At 44.2% G+C, this 14,345-nt stretch overlaps 1 protein-coding gene across 18 annotated transcripts in view; it reads left to right on the forward strand.

Annotated features, from left to right (window-relative positions):
* Positions 1-14,073, forward strand: part of LOC308580379 (uncharacterized protein) — a 191,024-nt gene extending 176,951 nt beyond the window's left edge. For 13 of the 18 annotated variants that reach the window (XM_081181877.1, XM_081181878.1, XM_081181874.1 and 10 more), the window contains 2 exons: positions 2,097-2,270; positions 11,480-14,073. In XM_081181877.1, coding sequence (XP_081038003.1) covers positions 2,097-2,270; positions 11,480-13,356 — 2,051 coding nt within the window. In that variant the 3' untranslated portion in view covers positions 13,357-14,073. Of the gene's footprint in view, positions 1-2,096; positions 2,271-7,033; positions 7,192-7,597; positions 7,629-11,479 lie in introns of those variants that run through there. The other 5 variants (XM_081181868.1, XM_081181879.1, XM_081181880.1 and 2 more) reach the window with 3 other exon arrangements.
* The last annotated feature ends 272 nt before the right edge of the window (positions 14,074-14,345 follow it).

The raw sequence follows: 14,345 nt of genomic DNA on the forward strand, positions 1-14,345 counted from the left end.
TAAGTACAAAGAAGAGCAAAAATGTTTAAAAAAATTAAAATAGTGCCATATTAAAAAGTTGACTTAAAAATACCTTTTAACTTACTTAAGAGTAGCTCATGCTCTGGGTCCAGACAGAACACTTAAGAAGCTTGTACTGTACAGTGGTACCTTGGGTTAAGTACTTAATTCGTTCCAGATGTCCGTTCTTAACCTGACACTGTTCTTAACCTGAAGCACCACTTTAGCTAATGGGGCCTCCTGCTGCTGCCGCGACGCCGGAGCATGATTTCTGTTCTCATCCTGAAGCAAAGTTCTTAACCCAAGGTACTATTTCTAGGTTAGCGGAGTCTGTAAACTGAAACGTATATAACCTGAAGCGTATGTAACCCGAGGTACCACTGTACTGAAATTTGCACACCAGATCCTTATATCAATATGAAACGATATGCAAGGTTATCAAATGCTCTGCTCTCCTGTCAGAAGCCAAAACCAAACCAACTAGGGAGAGGGTTTTGATAAGCAAGAATTGGAAATGGGCGCTGTCTCAAAATAAGCTACTTCTCTCAAGCTACCCTAAGCCTTTAGGGATCTTCTCACAAAAGGAGCGTAAAGTTTGTGAATATAGTGTATAAGCGCAGAGAATATCTAAGGAGGAGTGGTGTATTAGTCTCAAGATTATTCCAAAATGTGGCATCACCAGCTCCTCTGCTTCCACATTCAGCAACACCCCAAAAAGTCCTCAATTCAAGGCAGACTATTATCCTTTAGTTGACATATACTCTGCAGGTAACAATCCTGACTAGTCAGCTGACCTGGACCCCAAGGAACCCCCTAACTCAGACAGCCCTGGGAAGGACCTACTTGACAGAACTGAAAAGAATTGACTGCATGTCTTCTGTGCTCTGCCATAAGAAGCCCAGAATGAAATACTCTCAGATTTGACCTCTGACATTCCTGCCTAATAAGTTTGAAGAAGGAACACAAGGGCTGATGCAAGCAAAACGTGACCCTTTGTGCTCCAGATCCAGCCCACCAGAATGAACCCTCTTTCCCCGAAGATTTGGTCCCCATGCAAGAGGCAAATATGGCCAAAACATCTGCCTGGCTTGCAATGAGAGAGCTCAAAGAGCGTCAACAGGACTCTCCGTAGAAAGCACCAAGCATGGGGCCACTTACATGTTTTAGCTACTCGTCTGTTTTCTGCCCATGCTCTGGGGTTGCAGTTTTCAGGCTTAGGGACAGGATGGTAACTCGTTTTGGCACCAAGTTCTGTCCATAAGCCCCAATGAGTTCAATGGGACCTAGTCTCAGGTCACTACTGTACAGACCATGCCAGACTTACAAAGTGGGGTGAGGAGCAAAGAGCTGAAATTGGAATCACTGGAATTGCTTAGAAATGGGGCTTTTGAGGCTTCTGGTTCCGGTCTGCCTTAATGGATGCCGCTCCCACGATAGCAGAGATCGTTAGCAAAGAATAAACAGATGATTGGAGGGTAATTGTCCTCAATTAAAGCTGCGTGCTGGAACAGATGGAACAAGATAATAAACCGCTAAATTTAGACAGATACAAAGCTGAAACAATTTGAACTGGAAAGGAAAATGTGTGTTGTTGGGGAGGGGGAGCCTTTACTCTTTCTTTATATATATATATCATGTTTGTAACATAAATGATTCGGCAGCACACAAACCCCGAAAGCTAACAAACTGATAAAAAGCAAGAGGAGATAAAAGAGAATGGGATTATATTTATGGATTGCAACAGAAAAGCAAACTATGTGATAAAATTGAAATGGATTAAAGCCTCAAACTTTCACTGTATTGCTATGGAAGGAAATGGAGTTTAGTTTTGATGATCGGCCAAGGCTTGGGGACAGGATGGTGACTGGTTTTGGCACCAAGTTCTGTCCATAAGCCCCACTGAGTTCAATGTCAGCCTTACAAAGTGGGGTGAGGAGCAAACAGGGGAAACTGCAAGCACTGGAGATGTTTAGAAATGGGGCTTCTGTGGGGGAGGGGCTGCCCCATTTGGGATTCTCCAGGGACAGGAGAATATCTAGGGCAGGAGAATCCCTGCAGGGCCTCTGAGGCTCCCTTTGCTTCTTCCTCTCTCCCAGGACCCTGCAGCTTCTTTTGGCTCCTTGACTCTTCAGGAAGGATGAGTGAGACGGATCCTGCAAAGCTAGAGGAAATGGAAGAGGGAAGATGGACGCATGACCTGGTCCGGCTGTCTCCCGCATCCCTCCCCACAACCTCTGAGCGCTCCCTCCCAGGGACCTCCGAGAGATCTGGTGAGTCCCAGGGGAGGGGAGATGGGGACGTGGAGGGATGGAGCCAAAGAGGTACTGGGGCTTCCTCAGCTAGGGGGTGGGGGGAGGCAGGAAGGCGCATGGAGATGGAGAAGGGGAGCACCTTTTCGGGCTCCCCCACCTGCCTGCTTGCCTGCCTGCCTGCCTCCTCCTTTGACACAGCTCCCCGACCAAAGCGATGAATTGGCAGCTCAAATCAGTTCTGTGATCTGAATGCCTTACCAATGTCCAACACTGATCTGTCGCGCAGCACTAGAACCCACGACTCTTTTTTAAAAAAAATAGTTTTCACATACAGTGGTGCCTCGCAAGACGAAATTAATTCGTTCCGCGAGTTTTTTCGTCTAGCGAATTTTTCGTCTTGCGAAGCACGAAATCCCATAGGAATGCATTGAAAATCAATTAATGCGTTCCTATGGTCAAAAAAAGTCCAAACAAAGCCAAATTTGGTACAACAAGAGTTTATTAACTGCTCTTTAAAGTCACACATACTGTAAAGATCAGTTCAAAAATTGAAGGAAAAATAAATTAAGTTTCTAAACATGACAGAAAAATATTTAAAAATCAACCAAGTGTACAGTACATTTTCTAAGACTCTGGGGGACCACTCGAAGAAGGTTCCTCTTCCACTCTTTGCTTCTTGCTGAAGAACCTGTCCATGGTCTGCTGCTTCATCCGCCTTTTCAGCACCTCCCTGAAAGGCGACATGACCCTCGTATCAAAAGTGTTTGCAAGGTCATGGCCCAATGGTCACAAAAAATCAAAAAAAATAAAAAAAAACCCCACAAGCTCCCAGATTCCTGCAGAAACCCCACCAACTGTTCTCCCAGCCACCCAGCACACAGAAATTCAAACTCAGAAAATTTAAAAAAAACAACAACCACATGGCCCAATGGTCACAAAAAAATTCAAAAAAACCCCCACAAGTTCCCAGATTCTCTTAAACCCCCCACCCAACACCAAGTCCTTGAATCCCAAACACCCCAACCCAAAATCCAAAACCCCCCAAAAAAAGTTTTAAAAGTTTAACTTACCAAATGGATGCAAAAGAAGTTCTGGAAAAGTTTTGGAAAAGCTTCAAAAATGAGCAAAGTCTGAGAAAAGGCTACCAAACCGCGTGCTAACAGTTGCTCCTCGAAGTCAAGTCGCAACTGCAGCTGTTCAAGCAAAGCACCCTTGGTTTTAACGGTTTTAAGACAAAGGAAACAAAGTCGCAATACGTTTTCGTCTTGCGAGGCACGCCCATAGGGAAATTCGTCTTGCGAAGCGACGCAAAAACCGAAAAACCCTTTTGTCTAGCGAGTTTTTCGTCTTGCGAGGCATTCGTCTTGCGGGGCACCACTGTATTGTATTACAATACAGATGTACCAAAGCCAACACCATTTCCTCCCCATCCCCCCCCCCCATACATTTACATTTCTATTTCCTCAATCCATCATATTATTCTTTTCTCCATCCTCAAACTTCCCTCCGCCCCATCGCGCAGCACTAGAAGCCACGAGTCTTTTTTTTTTTTTTTTTTTTTGCATTTTAAAAATTTTTATTAATCTTTCCATATATATACATTAAATCCGTGTTTCATACATCTCATTCTTTTGGACTTCCTTCAACGTCCTTGACATTCATTCGTATTTATCTCTTTATAACGCATTCCAATCTTTCGTACTGCCATTAGTACCATTTTTCAGACATTGTTTTCCATAAGCAATACTTCTTAGTGTTTTACAGTGCCTCTTTAAATCCTACTAGCGTTGTGTTTACTAAACATTTGTTCTCCAGATAATCCGCAAATTTTCCCCAGTCATCTATAAATTTTTGATCCTTCATATATCTAATTTTCCCTGTTAATTTATCTAACTCCGCATATTCCGTCAATTTTAATCTCCACTCTGTTAACGTTGGGCTTTCTTCCTGCTTCCACTTCTGCGCCACCACGATTCTAGCTGCTGTTGCCGCATATTGGAAGATTTTACAATCCTTTCTTTTAATATCTTTTCCGACCATACCTAATAGAAAAGCTTCGGGTTTCTTTACAAATGTGTAGCTTAATATCTTTTTAATTTCATTATAGACTTCGCCCCAGAAGCTTTTAACCTTCCCACATTCCCACCATTGGTGATAGAACGTCCCTTCTTTTTGTCTACATTTCCAACATTTGTTATCTGTTTTATACATCTTGGCTAGTTTAACGGGTGTCATATACCACCTATATAACATTTTTAACATATTCTCCCTTAACAGTACACATGCTGTAAATTTTATATTCACTCTCCACAATTTTTCCCAATTCTCCAATTGAATATCATAGCCGAGGTCCTTTGCCCACTGAGTCATCACTTTTTTGACTTTCTCATCTTTCATGTTCCATTCTAACAGTATTTTATACATACTTGACAGATTTTTCTGATCACTGTTTATTATCTCTCTCTGAAATTTCGATGTCTTTTCATCGTAGCCCCTCTCTTTCACTTCTTTTTTAAATATCTCATTTATCTGATAGTAACTCAGCCAATCATATGTATATCTTTTTACCTGGTCGTATGGTTTAATTTTCCACTTCCCTCCTTCCTTCAATACCATTTCTTCGTACCTACCCCATTTTTTCCCCATATTGACTTTCTTTACACTTATTAACTCCACTGGTGATAACCAGTGTGGGGTTTTTGGTTCTAATATGTTCTTATATCTATTCCAAACTTCTATCAAAGGTCCCTTAAAGATATGGCTGCAAAATCCCTTATGTACTTTTATCTTATCTCTCCACAAATAGGCATGCCATCCAAATTTGTTCTTATACCCTTCTAAATCCAATAACTCTGTATCCTCCAACTTTATCCACTCTTTAATCCAGCAAAGGCATGCCGCTTCGTAGTACAGTCTCATGTCTGGCAGGGCGAAGCCCCCTCTTTCAGTGGTATCTGTTAATATCTTAAACTTAATTCTGGGCTTCTTTCCTTCCCAGACAAATCTAGAAATCACCCTTTGCCATTCTTTAAAGTTTTTTGTGCCCTTTATTATCGGGATTGTTTGGAATAGAAAAAGCATTTTGGGGAGTACCATCATTTTGACCATGGACACTCTACCCCAGAGTGACAATTTCATCCTTGCCCAAATCTCCAGATTTTTCTTAATTTCATTCCACACTGGGATATAATTATTTTGGTATAGGTCAATATTTTTATTGGTAAGCCAGAGTCCTAAATATTTAACTTTTTTAACTACTTCAATTCCTGTTTGTTCCTGTAGTGATTCTATCTTGTCTTGGTCTAAGTTTTTAACGATCATCTTTGTCTTATTCTTATTTAGTTTGAATCCAGCTAACTTCCCGAATTCCTCCATCTCCTCCAGAATTCCCTTTAAGTTGTTTATAGGATCTTCTACCGTTAATACCACGTCATCAGCATATGCTTTAACTTTGTATTCGTTTGAGCCTAATGATATTCCCTTAATTTGTTTGTTTTGCCTTATTGCGTTTAGCAGTACCTCCAACACCACTATAAAGAGCAGCGGCGAGAGCGGGCAGCCCTGTCTTGTCCCTTTAGATATTTTTATATCTTCTGTTATGGCATTATTTATTATCAGCTTCGCTTTCTGTTCGGTGTATATTGCTTTTATCCCATTCCAAAATTCTTGACCCACTTCCATAATTTCTAAATTTCTCAGCATGAAGTCCCAGGTGACGTTATCGAAGGCTTTCTCCGCGTCAATAAAAATCAGACTAGCTGGCTTATCAATTCTGTCCGATAAATATTCTATTATATTAATTATGCCTCTTGTATTGTTTTTTATTTGCCTTCCCGGTAGAAAACCCGCTTGGTCCTCATGCATTATCTTCACTAATATTTTTTTAAACCTTTTTGCCAAAATTCCCGCAAAAATCTTATAATCTGTATTTAATAAGGAAATGGGTCTATAATTTTTTACTTGGGTTGGGTCAGTATCTTGTTTTGGAATTATTGTGATAAATGCCTCCTTCCAGGTGCTTGGGATCTCTTTTTCCTTTAGGGTCTTATTCATCACCTCAACTAATGGAACCGTCAATATATCTTTCATTTCTTTATAGTAGCTCGCAGTAAACCCATCTGGGCCCGGAGCTTTACCTCTTTTCAGTTCCTTTATCACTTCCTCTACTTCCTCTCTGGAGATTGGGGCATTTAACATTTCTCTTTGCTCTATCGAAATCTTCCTTACCATTTTCTCTTTTAAATATCTCTCTATTTTCCTATTGTTGTTTCTATCCTTATTCCTGTATAGTTGCTCGTAAAACTCCGCAAATCCTCTTCTAATCCCTTTTGGTTCAGTTATCTCTTCTCCGTTTATTTGTATTTTGTTTATTGTGTTTTGTTCCTTTCTCTTTTTGACTTGCCACGCAAGCCATTTTCCTGGCTTATTAGCAAATTCAAAATTTCTCTGTCTTAATCTTTTGATGTTCCACTCAACCTCCTTATTTATCAACATTGCAAATTGGGTTTGGAGGGATTTTATTTCCTGCAATATCCTTTCATTATTTGGTTTTTTAATTAGTTTTTGTTCACAATCCATAATCTGTCTCAAAATCTCCTTAGTTCTTTTTTCTTTATTTTTCCTTTTCCATGCATTTTGTTGGATGAGCAGGCCCCTCATGACTGCCTTACTCGCGTCCCATACCACGTTTATTTTAACCCCTTTGTCTTGGTTATCTATGAAGTACTCCAATAGTTTCGTCCGAATCTTTTCCACAAATTTTTGATCATCCCATCGCGCAGCACTAGAAGCCACGAGTCTTGAAAGGAACCTGATCCTGCTTTGCAGATTGAATGCAGATGAGGCCTCCATGTATTTTTCTTTTATTTTCTTTTTGGAATAACTTTTTATTTGCTTTTAAAAACAAGGAACATAGGAATAATAAAACATCTAGACCAAGTCTTCTCATGTCATTTATATGTAAAATAGCAGAATAAATTTGCCGGAATATCTATAACATATAGTTCATCATTAGGGGTCAGTGCATGAGTTCTGGGTTCATGAATTGCTTTCAACTGGAAAAAAGGGGGGGAAACAGGAGAGAACAGAGAACATTCAACATTGCAGAGCCAAATGCCTAGACTGAAGCTCTTGTGGCCGTTGTGGTTAGATTAAGTGAGTAATAGTCATTTTTCCTCTTCTGTTACCAATGAAACAATACAGAGTTGGTCTCATCATGAAAATGGGAGGGAGGGGGTTCAAAGTGAAGAAAGAGATTTACGTATAAATTTAAATTTAGACCAACCAGATTGAGATAACTTCTGATGGGGAGTGTTCAGGTAAAGATGTTGCTGTTTGTTTCACAGACAAGGCGTGGACGTTGCTGGATCCTGACCAGAGAGCGCAGCATTAATAATAATAATAATAATAATAATAATAATAATAATAATAATAATAATAATAATTTATTATTTATACCCCGCCCATCTGGCTGGGCTTCCCCAGCCACTCTGGGCAGCTTCCAAAAAAATAATTAAAAAAAAATACTGTACTACATCAAACATTAAAAGCCTCCCTAAACAGGGCCGCCTTCCGATGTCTTCTAAAAGTCTGGTAGTTGTTCTCTTGGACATTGGTGGGAGGGCATTCCACAGGGAGGGCGCCACTACCGAGAAGGCCCTCTGCCTGGTTCCCTGTAACTTGGCTTCTCGCAGTGAGGGAACCACCAGAAGGCCTTCGGCGCTGGACCTCAGTGTCCGGGCAGAATGATGGGGGTGGAGACACTCCTTCAGATATACTGGACTGAGGCCGTTTAGGGCTTTAAAGGTCAGCACCAACACTTTGAATTGTGCTCGGAAACGTACTGGGAGCCAATGTAGGTCTTTCAAGACCGGTGTTATATGGTCTCAGCGGCCGCTCCCAGACACCAGTCTAGCTGCTGCATTCTGGATTAGTTGTAGTTTCGCATAACCTTCAGAGGTAGCCCCATGTAGAGCGCATTGCAGTAGTCCAAGCAGGAGATAAGCAGAGCATGCACCACTCTGGCGCAACAGTCCGCAGGCAGATAGGGTCTCAGCCTGCGTACCAGATGGAGCTGGTAAACAGCTGCCCTGGACACAGATTTGACCTGTACCTCCATGGACAGCTGTGAGTTCAAAATGACTCCCGGGCTTCACACCTGGTCCTTCAGGGGCACAGTTACCCCATTCAGGACCAGGGAATCCTCCACACCTGCCCGCCTCCTGTCCCCCCAAAACAGTACTTCTGTCTGTCTGTAACCTCAATCTGTTAGCCGCCATCCATCCTCCAACCGCCTCCAGACACTCACACAGGACCTTCACCGCCTTCACTGGTTCTGATTTATAAGAGAGGTAGAGCTGGGTATCATCCGCATACTGATGAACACCAAGCCCAAACCCCCTGATGATCTCTTCCAGCGGCTGCATGTAGATGTTGAAAAGCATGGGGGAGAGGACAGAACCCTGAGGCATCCCACAAGTGAGAGCCCAGGGGTCTGAACACAAATCCCCCACCACCATTTACTGAACACGGCCCAGGAGGAAGGAGCGGAACCACTGTATGACAGTGCCCCCAGCTCCCAGCCCCTCAATACAGTCCATAAGGATGTTATGGTCGATGGTATCAAATGCCGCTGAGAGATCCAGCAGAACTAGGAAGCAGCTCTCACCTTTGTCCCTAGCCCGCCGGTGATCATCAACCAGTGCGACCAAGGCAGTTTCAGTCCCATGATGAGGCCTGAATCCCGACTGGAAGGGATCCAAATGGTCCGCTTCTTCCAGGCGTGCCTGGAGTTGTTCGGCAACCGCTCGCTCAATCACCTTGCCCAAGAATGGAAGATTTGAGACTGGGCGATAGTTGGCCATTGTGGCCGCATCTAAAGATGGTTTTTTAAGAAGCGGTTTAATAACCGCCTCTTTCAGCGGGTCTGGGAAGGCTCCCTCACGGAGGGAAGCATTCACCACCCCACGAAGCCCATCGCCCAGTCCTTCCCGGCTAGCTTTTATAAGCCAGGATGGGCAAGGATCCAGGAGACAGGTGGTTGGTTTCACTCGTCCAAGCAGCCTGTCCACATCCTCGGGGGTAACAGATTGGAATTGATCCCACACAACTTGACTAGACAGGACTCTAGCACTCTCCCACTCTGGCCCTGCTCCCATGGTGGTGTCTACCTCTTCCCGAATCTGAGCGACTTTATCTGCAAAAAAAAATCATTGCAGATCATGTGGCCCTTACTGGGCCCCAATGTAACAGGTGGTTCCGCTAAATTGCGAACCACCTGAAAAAGTCTCCTGCTGCTGTTTTCTGCAGATGCAATAGAGGCGGTGAAGAAAGTCTTCTTCGCCGTCACTACCGCCACTTGGTAGGCTCGATATTGAGCTTTAACCCGTGTCCGGTCAGCTTCAGAATGAGTTATCCGCCACCGGGCTCTAGCTGTCTCAATGATTGTTTCATTGCCCTCAGATCCGTGGAAAACCATGGGGCTGTCCAGGCTCCATGCAGTCGGAGAGGGCGCTTCGGAGCCAAACAGTCAATATCCCTGGTTAACTCCACATTCCAGCGGGCCAGCAGGGAATCAGCTGAAAGGCCATCAACATGGGATAAAACATCCCCTACCACTCTCTGGAAACCATTTGGATCCATTAAGTGGCGGGGGCGGACCATCCGAATTCGTCCCACCTCCCTGCAGAGGGGATGGATCGCGGAGAAGTCGAGTTGCACCAGGAAGTGATCTGACCATGGCACTTCTTTTGTTTCGCTTTTACTTAGTGTCAGATCACCAACATCCGTAGAGGTAAACACCAGGTCCAAAGGCATGTCCGCGGCTATGGGTTGGGCCAGACTTATTCAGGGACAGCCCCATGGAGGCCATGCTTTGCACGAAGTTCCGAGCGGCCCCTTGTAAGGTTGTGTCGGCATGGATATTAAAATCCCCTAGGACAACCAAGCTAGGTGTCTCCAGGAGAACATCCGCCACGACCTGAAGCAGCTCGGGCAGGGAATCCTTGGTGCAGCGGGGAGGTCGGTACACCAAAAGGAATCCTGTACTGCCCCTATTGCCCAACTTCCAGAACATGCACTCGGAAAACTGGGTCTTCCCAATAGGACGCCTGGTGCAAACTAATGACTTCCTAAAAATCACTGCAACCCCCCCTCCCCGCCCACATGACCTGGGTTGCTGTGCGTAAGAGAAACCTGGTGGACAAGCAGCGACAAGGACAGGCCCATCTGCTTCATCCAACCAAGTCTCTGTTACACATGCCAGGTCAAGTCCTCCATCCATGATCAAGTCATGGATGGCAGTGGTTTTATGAATCATTGACCTGGCATTGCACAGCAGCACCTTCAGGTCATGTGGGTATCCCTTGCTGATTCTAGTATCCATCCAGTCAGGACGAGACCCGGAGGCAGGAATAGTCGTCAAACAACGACTAAACCTGCCTCCTCTGTAACGACATGGTCTGGTCTTAGCGTAACTCCTCCTCCTACCCGTGATCACTGAGGTCGGCACTCACACAGGGGAGTCCTCCTGGGCAGCAGAGCAGTCCTTTTGAGGCTTCAGGCCCCGCCCCGAGCCAGGTGGTTAGTGGCAAGAGCAGGGCCCTCAGGCACTCACACAAGGGAGTCCTCCTGGGCAGCAGAGCAGTCCTTTTGAGGCTTGAGGCCCCGCCCCGGGCCAGGTGGTTAGTGGCAAGAGCAGGGCCCTCAGGCACTCACGCAGGAGAGTCCTCCTGGGCAGCAGAGCAGTCCTTTTGAGGCTTGAGGCCCCGCCCCGGGCCAGGTGGTTAGTGGCAAGAGCAGGGCCCTCAGGCATTCACACAAGGGAGTCCTCCTGGGCAGCAGAGCAGTCCTTTTGAGGCTTCAGGCCCCGCCCCGGGCCAGGTGGTTAGTGGCAAGAGCAGGGCCCTCAGGCACTCACACAGGAGAAGTCAAGGAGGAGAATCGTGGGGTCATGGACTTTCTCAGTAAGGATCCCTGTTGGATCATAACATGTTGTGATTGGAGATGCAGTGGATTCCATGATTGAGCCACAAAAATATCCATCCCAGATAAAAGCCAAGCAATATCTCAGTTAATACCAGGAAACAAAAACAGTGAAAACTATTGTATGGCCTCACATCTCATTCTCTTCAGTTCGTCCTCTGTCACAAGCATTCATTAACATTGTTCAATAATCTGGAGTTCCCATTTCCTCCTGAGACTCTAATTCGCTTCTCTCTTCATTGCAGATGGTGATGAATCAGAAGGGAAGAACAAGGGGGAGCACAACAGAATCCACATAGCGGAGAATTCAGATAAATATTCAGAGTGTGGAGAGAACATCCGTCGGAGCTCCCAGTGCACCTCCCGTCAAAGAAAGAGCTTCATTCGAAGGAATACCCTCACTTCACACGAAAGAACACAGAGTAGGGAGAAATTGTATCAGTGCACAGAATGTGGAAAGAGCTTCAATCAAAAGGGTAATCTCACTTTGCATCAAAGAGTTCACACAGGGGAGAAACCATATAATTGCTTGGAATGTGGAAAGAGCTTCAGTCACTGGGGGAATCTCACTTCCCATCAAAGAGTTCATACAGGGGAGAAACCGTATCAGTGCTTGGAATGTGGGAAGAACTTTAGTCACCGCCAGAATCTCGCTTCTCATCAAAGAATTCATACAGGGGAGAAACCCTATCAGTGCTTGGAATGTGGAAAGAGCTTCAATCGGAAGGGTCACCTCACTTCCCATCACAAAATTCATACAGGGGAGAAACCCTATCGGTGCTTGGAATGTGGGAAGCGCTTCACTCAGGAGGGGAATCTCACTTCTCATCAAAGAATTCATACAGGGGAGAAACCCTATCAGTGCTTCCAATGTGGGAAGAGCTTTCGTCTGAGTGGTGATCTCACTTCCCATCAAAGAATTCATACAGGGGAGAAACCCTATCAGTGCTTGGAATGTGGAAAGAGCTTCAGTATGTGGGTGAATCTCACTTCTCATCAAAGAATTCATACAGGGGAGAAACCCTATCAGTGCTTGGATTGTGGAAAGAGCTTCAGTCGGAAGGAAAGTCTTACTACCCATCAAAGAATTCATACAGGGGAGAAACCCTATCAGTGCTTGGAATGTGGAAAAGGTTTTCATCTGAGTGGTCATCTGACTTCCCATCAAAGACTTCATACAGGAGAGAAACCGTATCACTGCTCAGAATGTGGAAAGAGCTTTCGTCTGAGTGGTGATCTGACTTCCCATCAAAGAGTTCACACAGGGGAAAAACCCTATCAGTGCTTGGAATGTGGAAAGAGCTTTAATCAAAGCGCACATCTCACTTCCCATCAAAGAACTCATACAGGGGAGAAACCCTATCAGTGCTTGGAATGTGGGAAAAGCTTCCGGGAGGGCCACAAGGTCACTTCCCATAAAAGAATTCATACAGGGGAGAAACCCTATCAGTGCTTGGAATGCGGAAAGAGCTTCAGTCAAAGTGCCACACTCTCTTCCCATCACAGAATTCATACAGGGGAGAAACCCTATCAGTGCTCAGAATGTGGAAAGAGCTTCAGTCAGGAGGGGAATCTCACTTCTCATCAGAGAATTCATACAGGGGAAAAACCCTATCAGTGCTTCGAATGTGGAAAGGGCTTCAGTCGGAAGGATAGTCTTACTACCCATCAAAGAATGCATACAGGGGAGAAACCCTATCAGTGCTTGGAATGTGGAAAGAGCTTCCCTCAGGAGGGGAATCTCACTTCTCATCAGAGAATTCATACAGGGGGAAAACCCTATCAGTGCTTCGAATGTGGAAAGGGTTTCAGTCAGAAGGAAAGTCTTACTACCCATCAAAGAATTCATACAGGGGAAAAACCCTATCAGTGCTTCGAATGTGGAAAGGGCTTCAGTCGGAAGGATAGTCTCACTTCCCATCACAGAATTCATACAGGGGAGAAACCCTATCAGTGCTTGGAATGTGGAAAGAGCTTCACTGATAGCTCCAGTCTCACTTCCCATCGCAGAATTCATACAGGAGAAAAACCCTATCAGTGCTTGGAATGTGGGAAAAGCTTCAGTCAGAGGGGCAATCTCACTTCCCATCAAAGAATCCATACAACAGAGAAAACATCTTAGTGTTTGGAATGTGGGAAAAGATTCATTCATTGCCCACCAAATAATTTATATGGGTTTGAAAAAGGGGTCCCTCTCAAAGGGGGCTGAAGACAACCGACAGATTACAACTGGGGAATATTTCACACAGGAAACCACATCTGCTTGCATGGACTTTTGTCATATATGGATTTATAAAAGTGAAGATGAATCTTTGATCTTTGTAAGCTTCCCTTAGGGCTCAGGGGGAGCAAGCTTGGATTGTAGAGGAACCGAACAATTATTAACTGTGAAATCTATCCCACAGTGTGGTCTCTTCAGTTTGGGAAGATTCTTCGGTTTGGGAAAATATCAGTCCATTAAAATACATTACATGTCCTAATTTTAATTAAACAAAGGAAAGCTGGAAGACAGCCCAGAGTCCTGGAAGGTAAGACGGTGGAATGAAATAGGGCCTTCTGAGGAGGGACTGCACCGAAAACAATTGAGGGACAACAAGAACAAAAATTTCATCTTGCATGTTAATATACATATAGATCTGTTAAATATGATTAAAGTTGCATGCCAGTGGCTGTCAAGATAAGATAAAGGATTAAGATCGGGATGATATTGGGAATAAATAAAAGAGAGAAAAGTAGGAACAAGAACAAAAAATAATCATCATCATCAATCTTTGACTTTTGTCTTCTTGGTTTCTCTGTTGTTATTCTGTCTCTCACAGCTACAATAAACCTACCATTATTATTGTGGACTAGGCATTTCTTCGTCAGAGGGCAAAAAAGCAAATTTAGCAGGGGATCAAATACTTTCTCTCCTCACTCTATATGTTCACACACACACACACACCTGGCTCTCGTTTAGAGGAAGAGTGAGAGACGGAGGCTCTTTACTTTTAGAACTAGAATACAAAAAAGGGAGGTGTGAGGAGGTCAAGGAAACAAGCAAATGAAAGATAAGTTATGTGAAGGTTTGAACTGTTTTTGTTTTTGTTTTAATTGTTTGTATTTTTTTTC

The sequence above is a fragment of the Podarcis bocagei genome (assembly GCF_964188305.1).
Source record: "Podarcis bocagei genome assembly, chromosome: 2".
Classification (NCBI taxonomy): domain Eukaryota; kingdom Metazoa; phylum Chordata; class Lepidosauria; order Squamata; family Lacertidae; genus Podarcis; species Podarcis bocagei.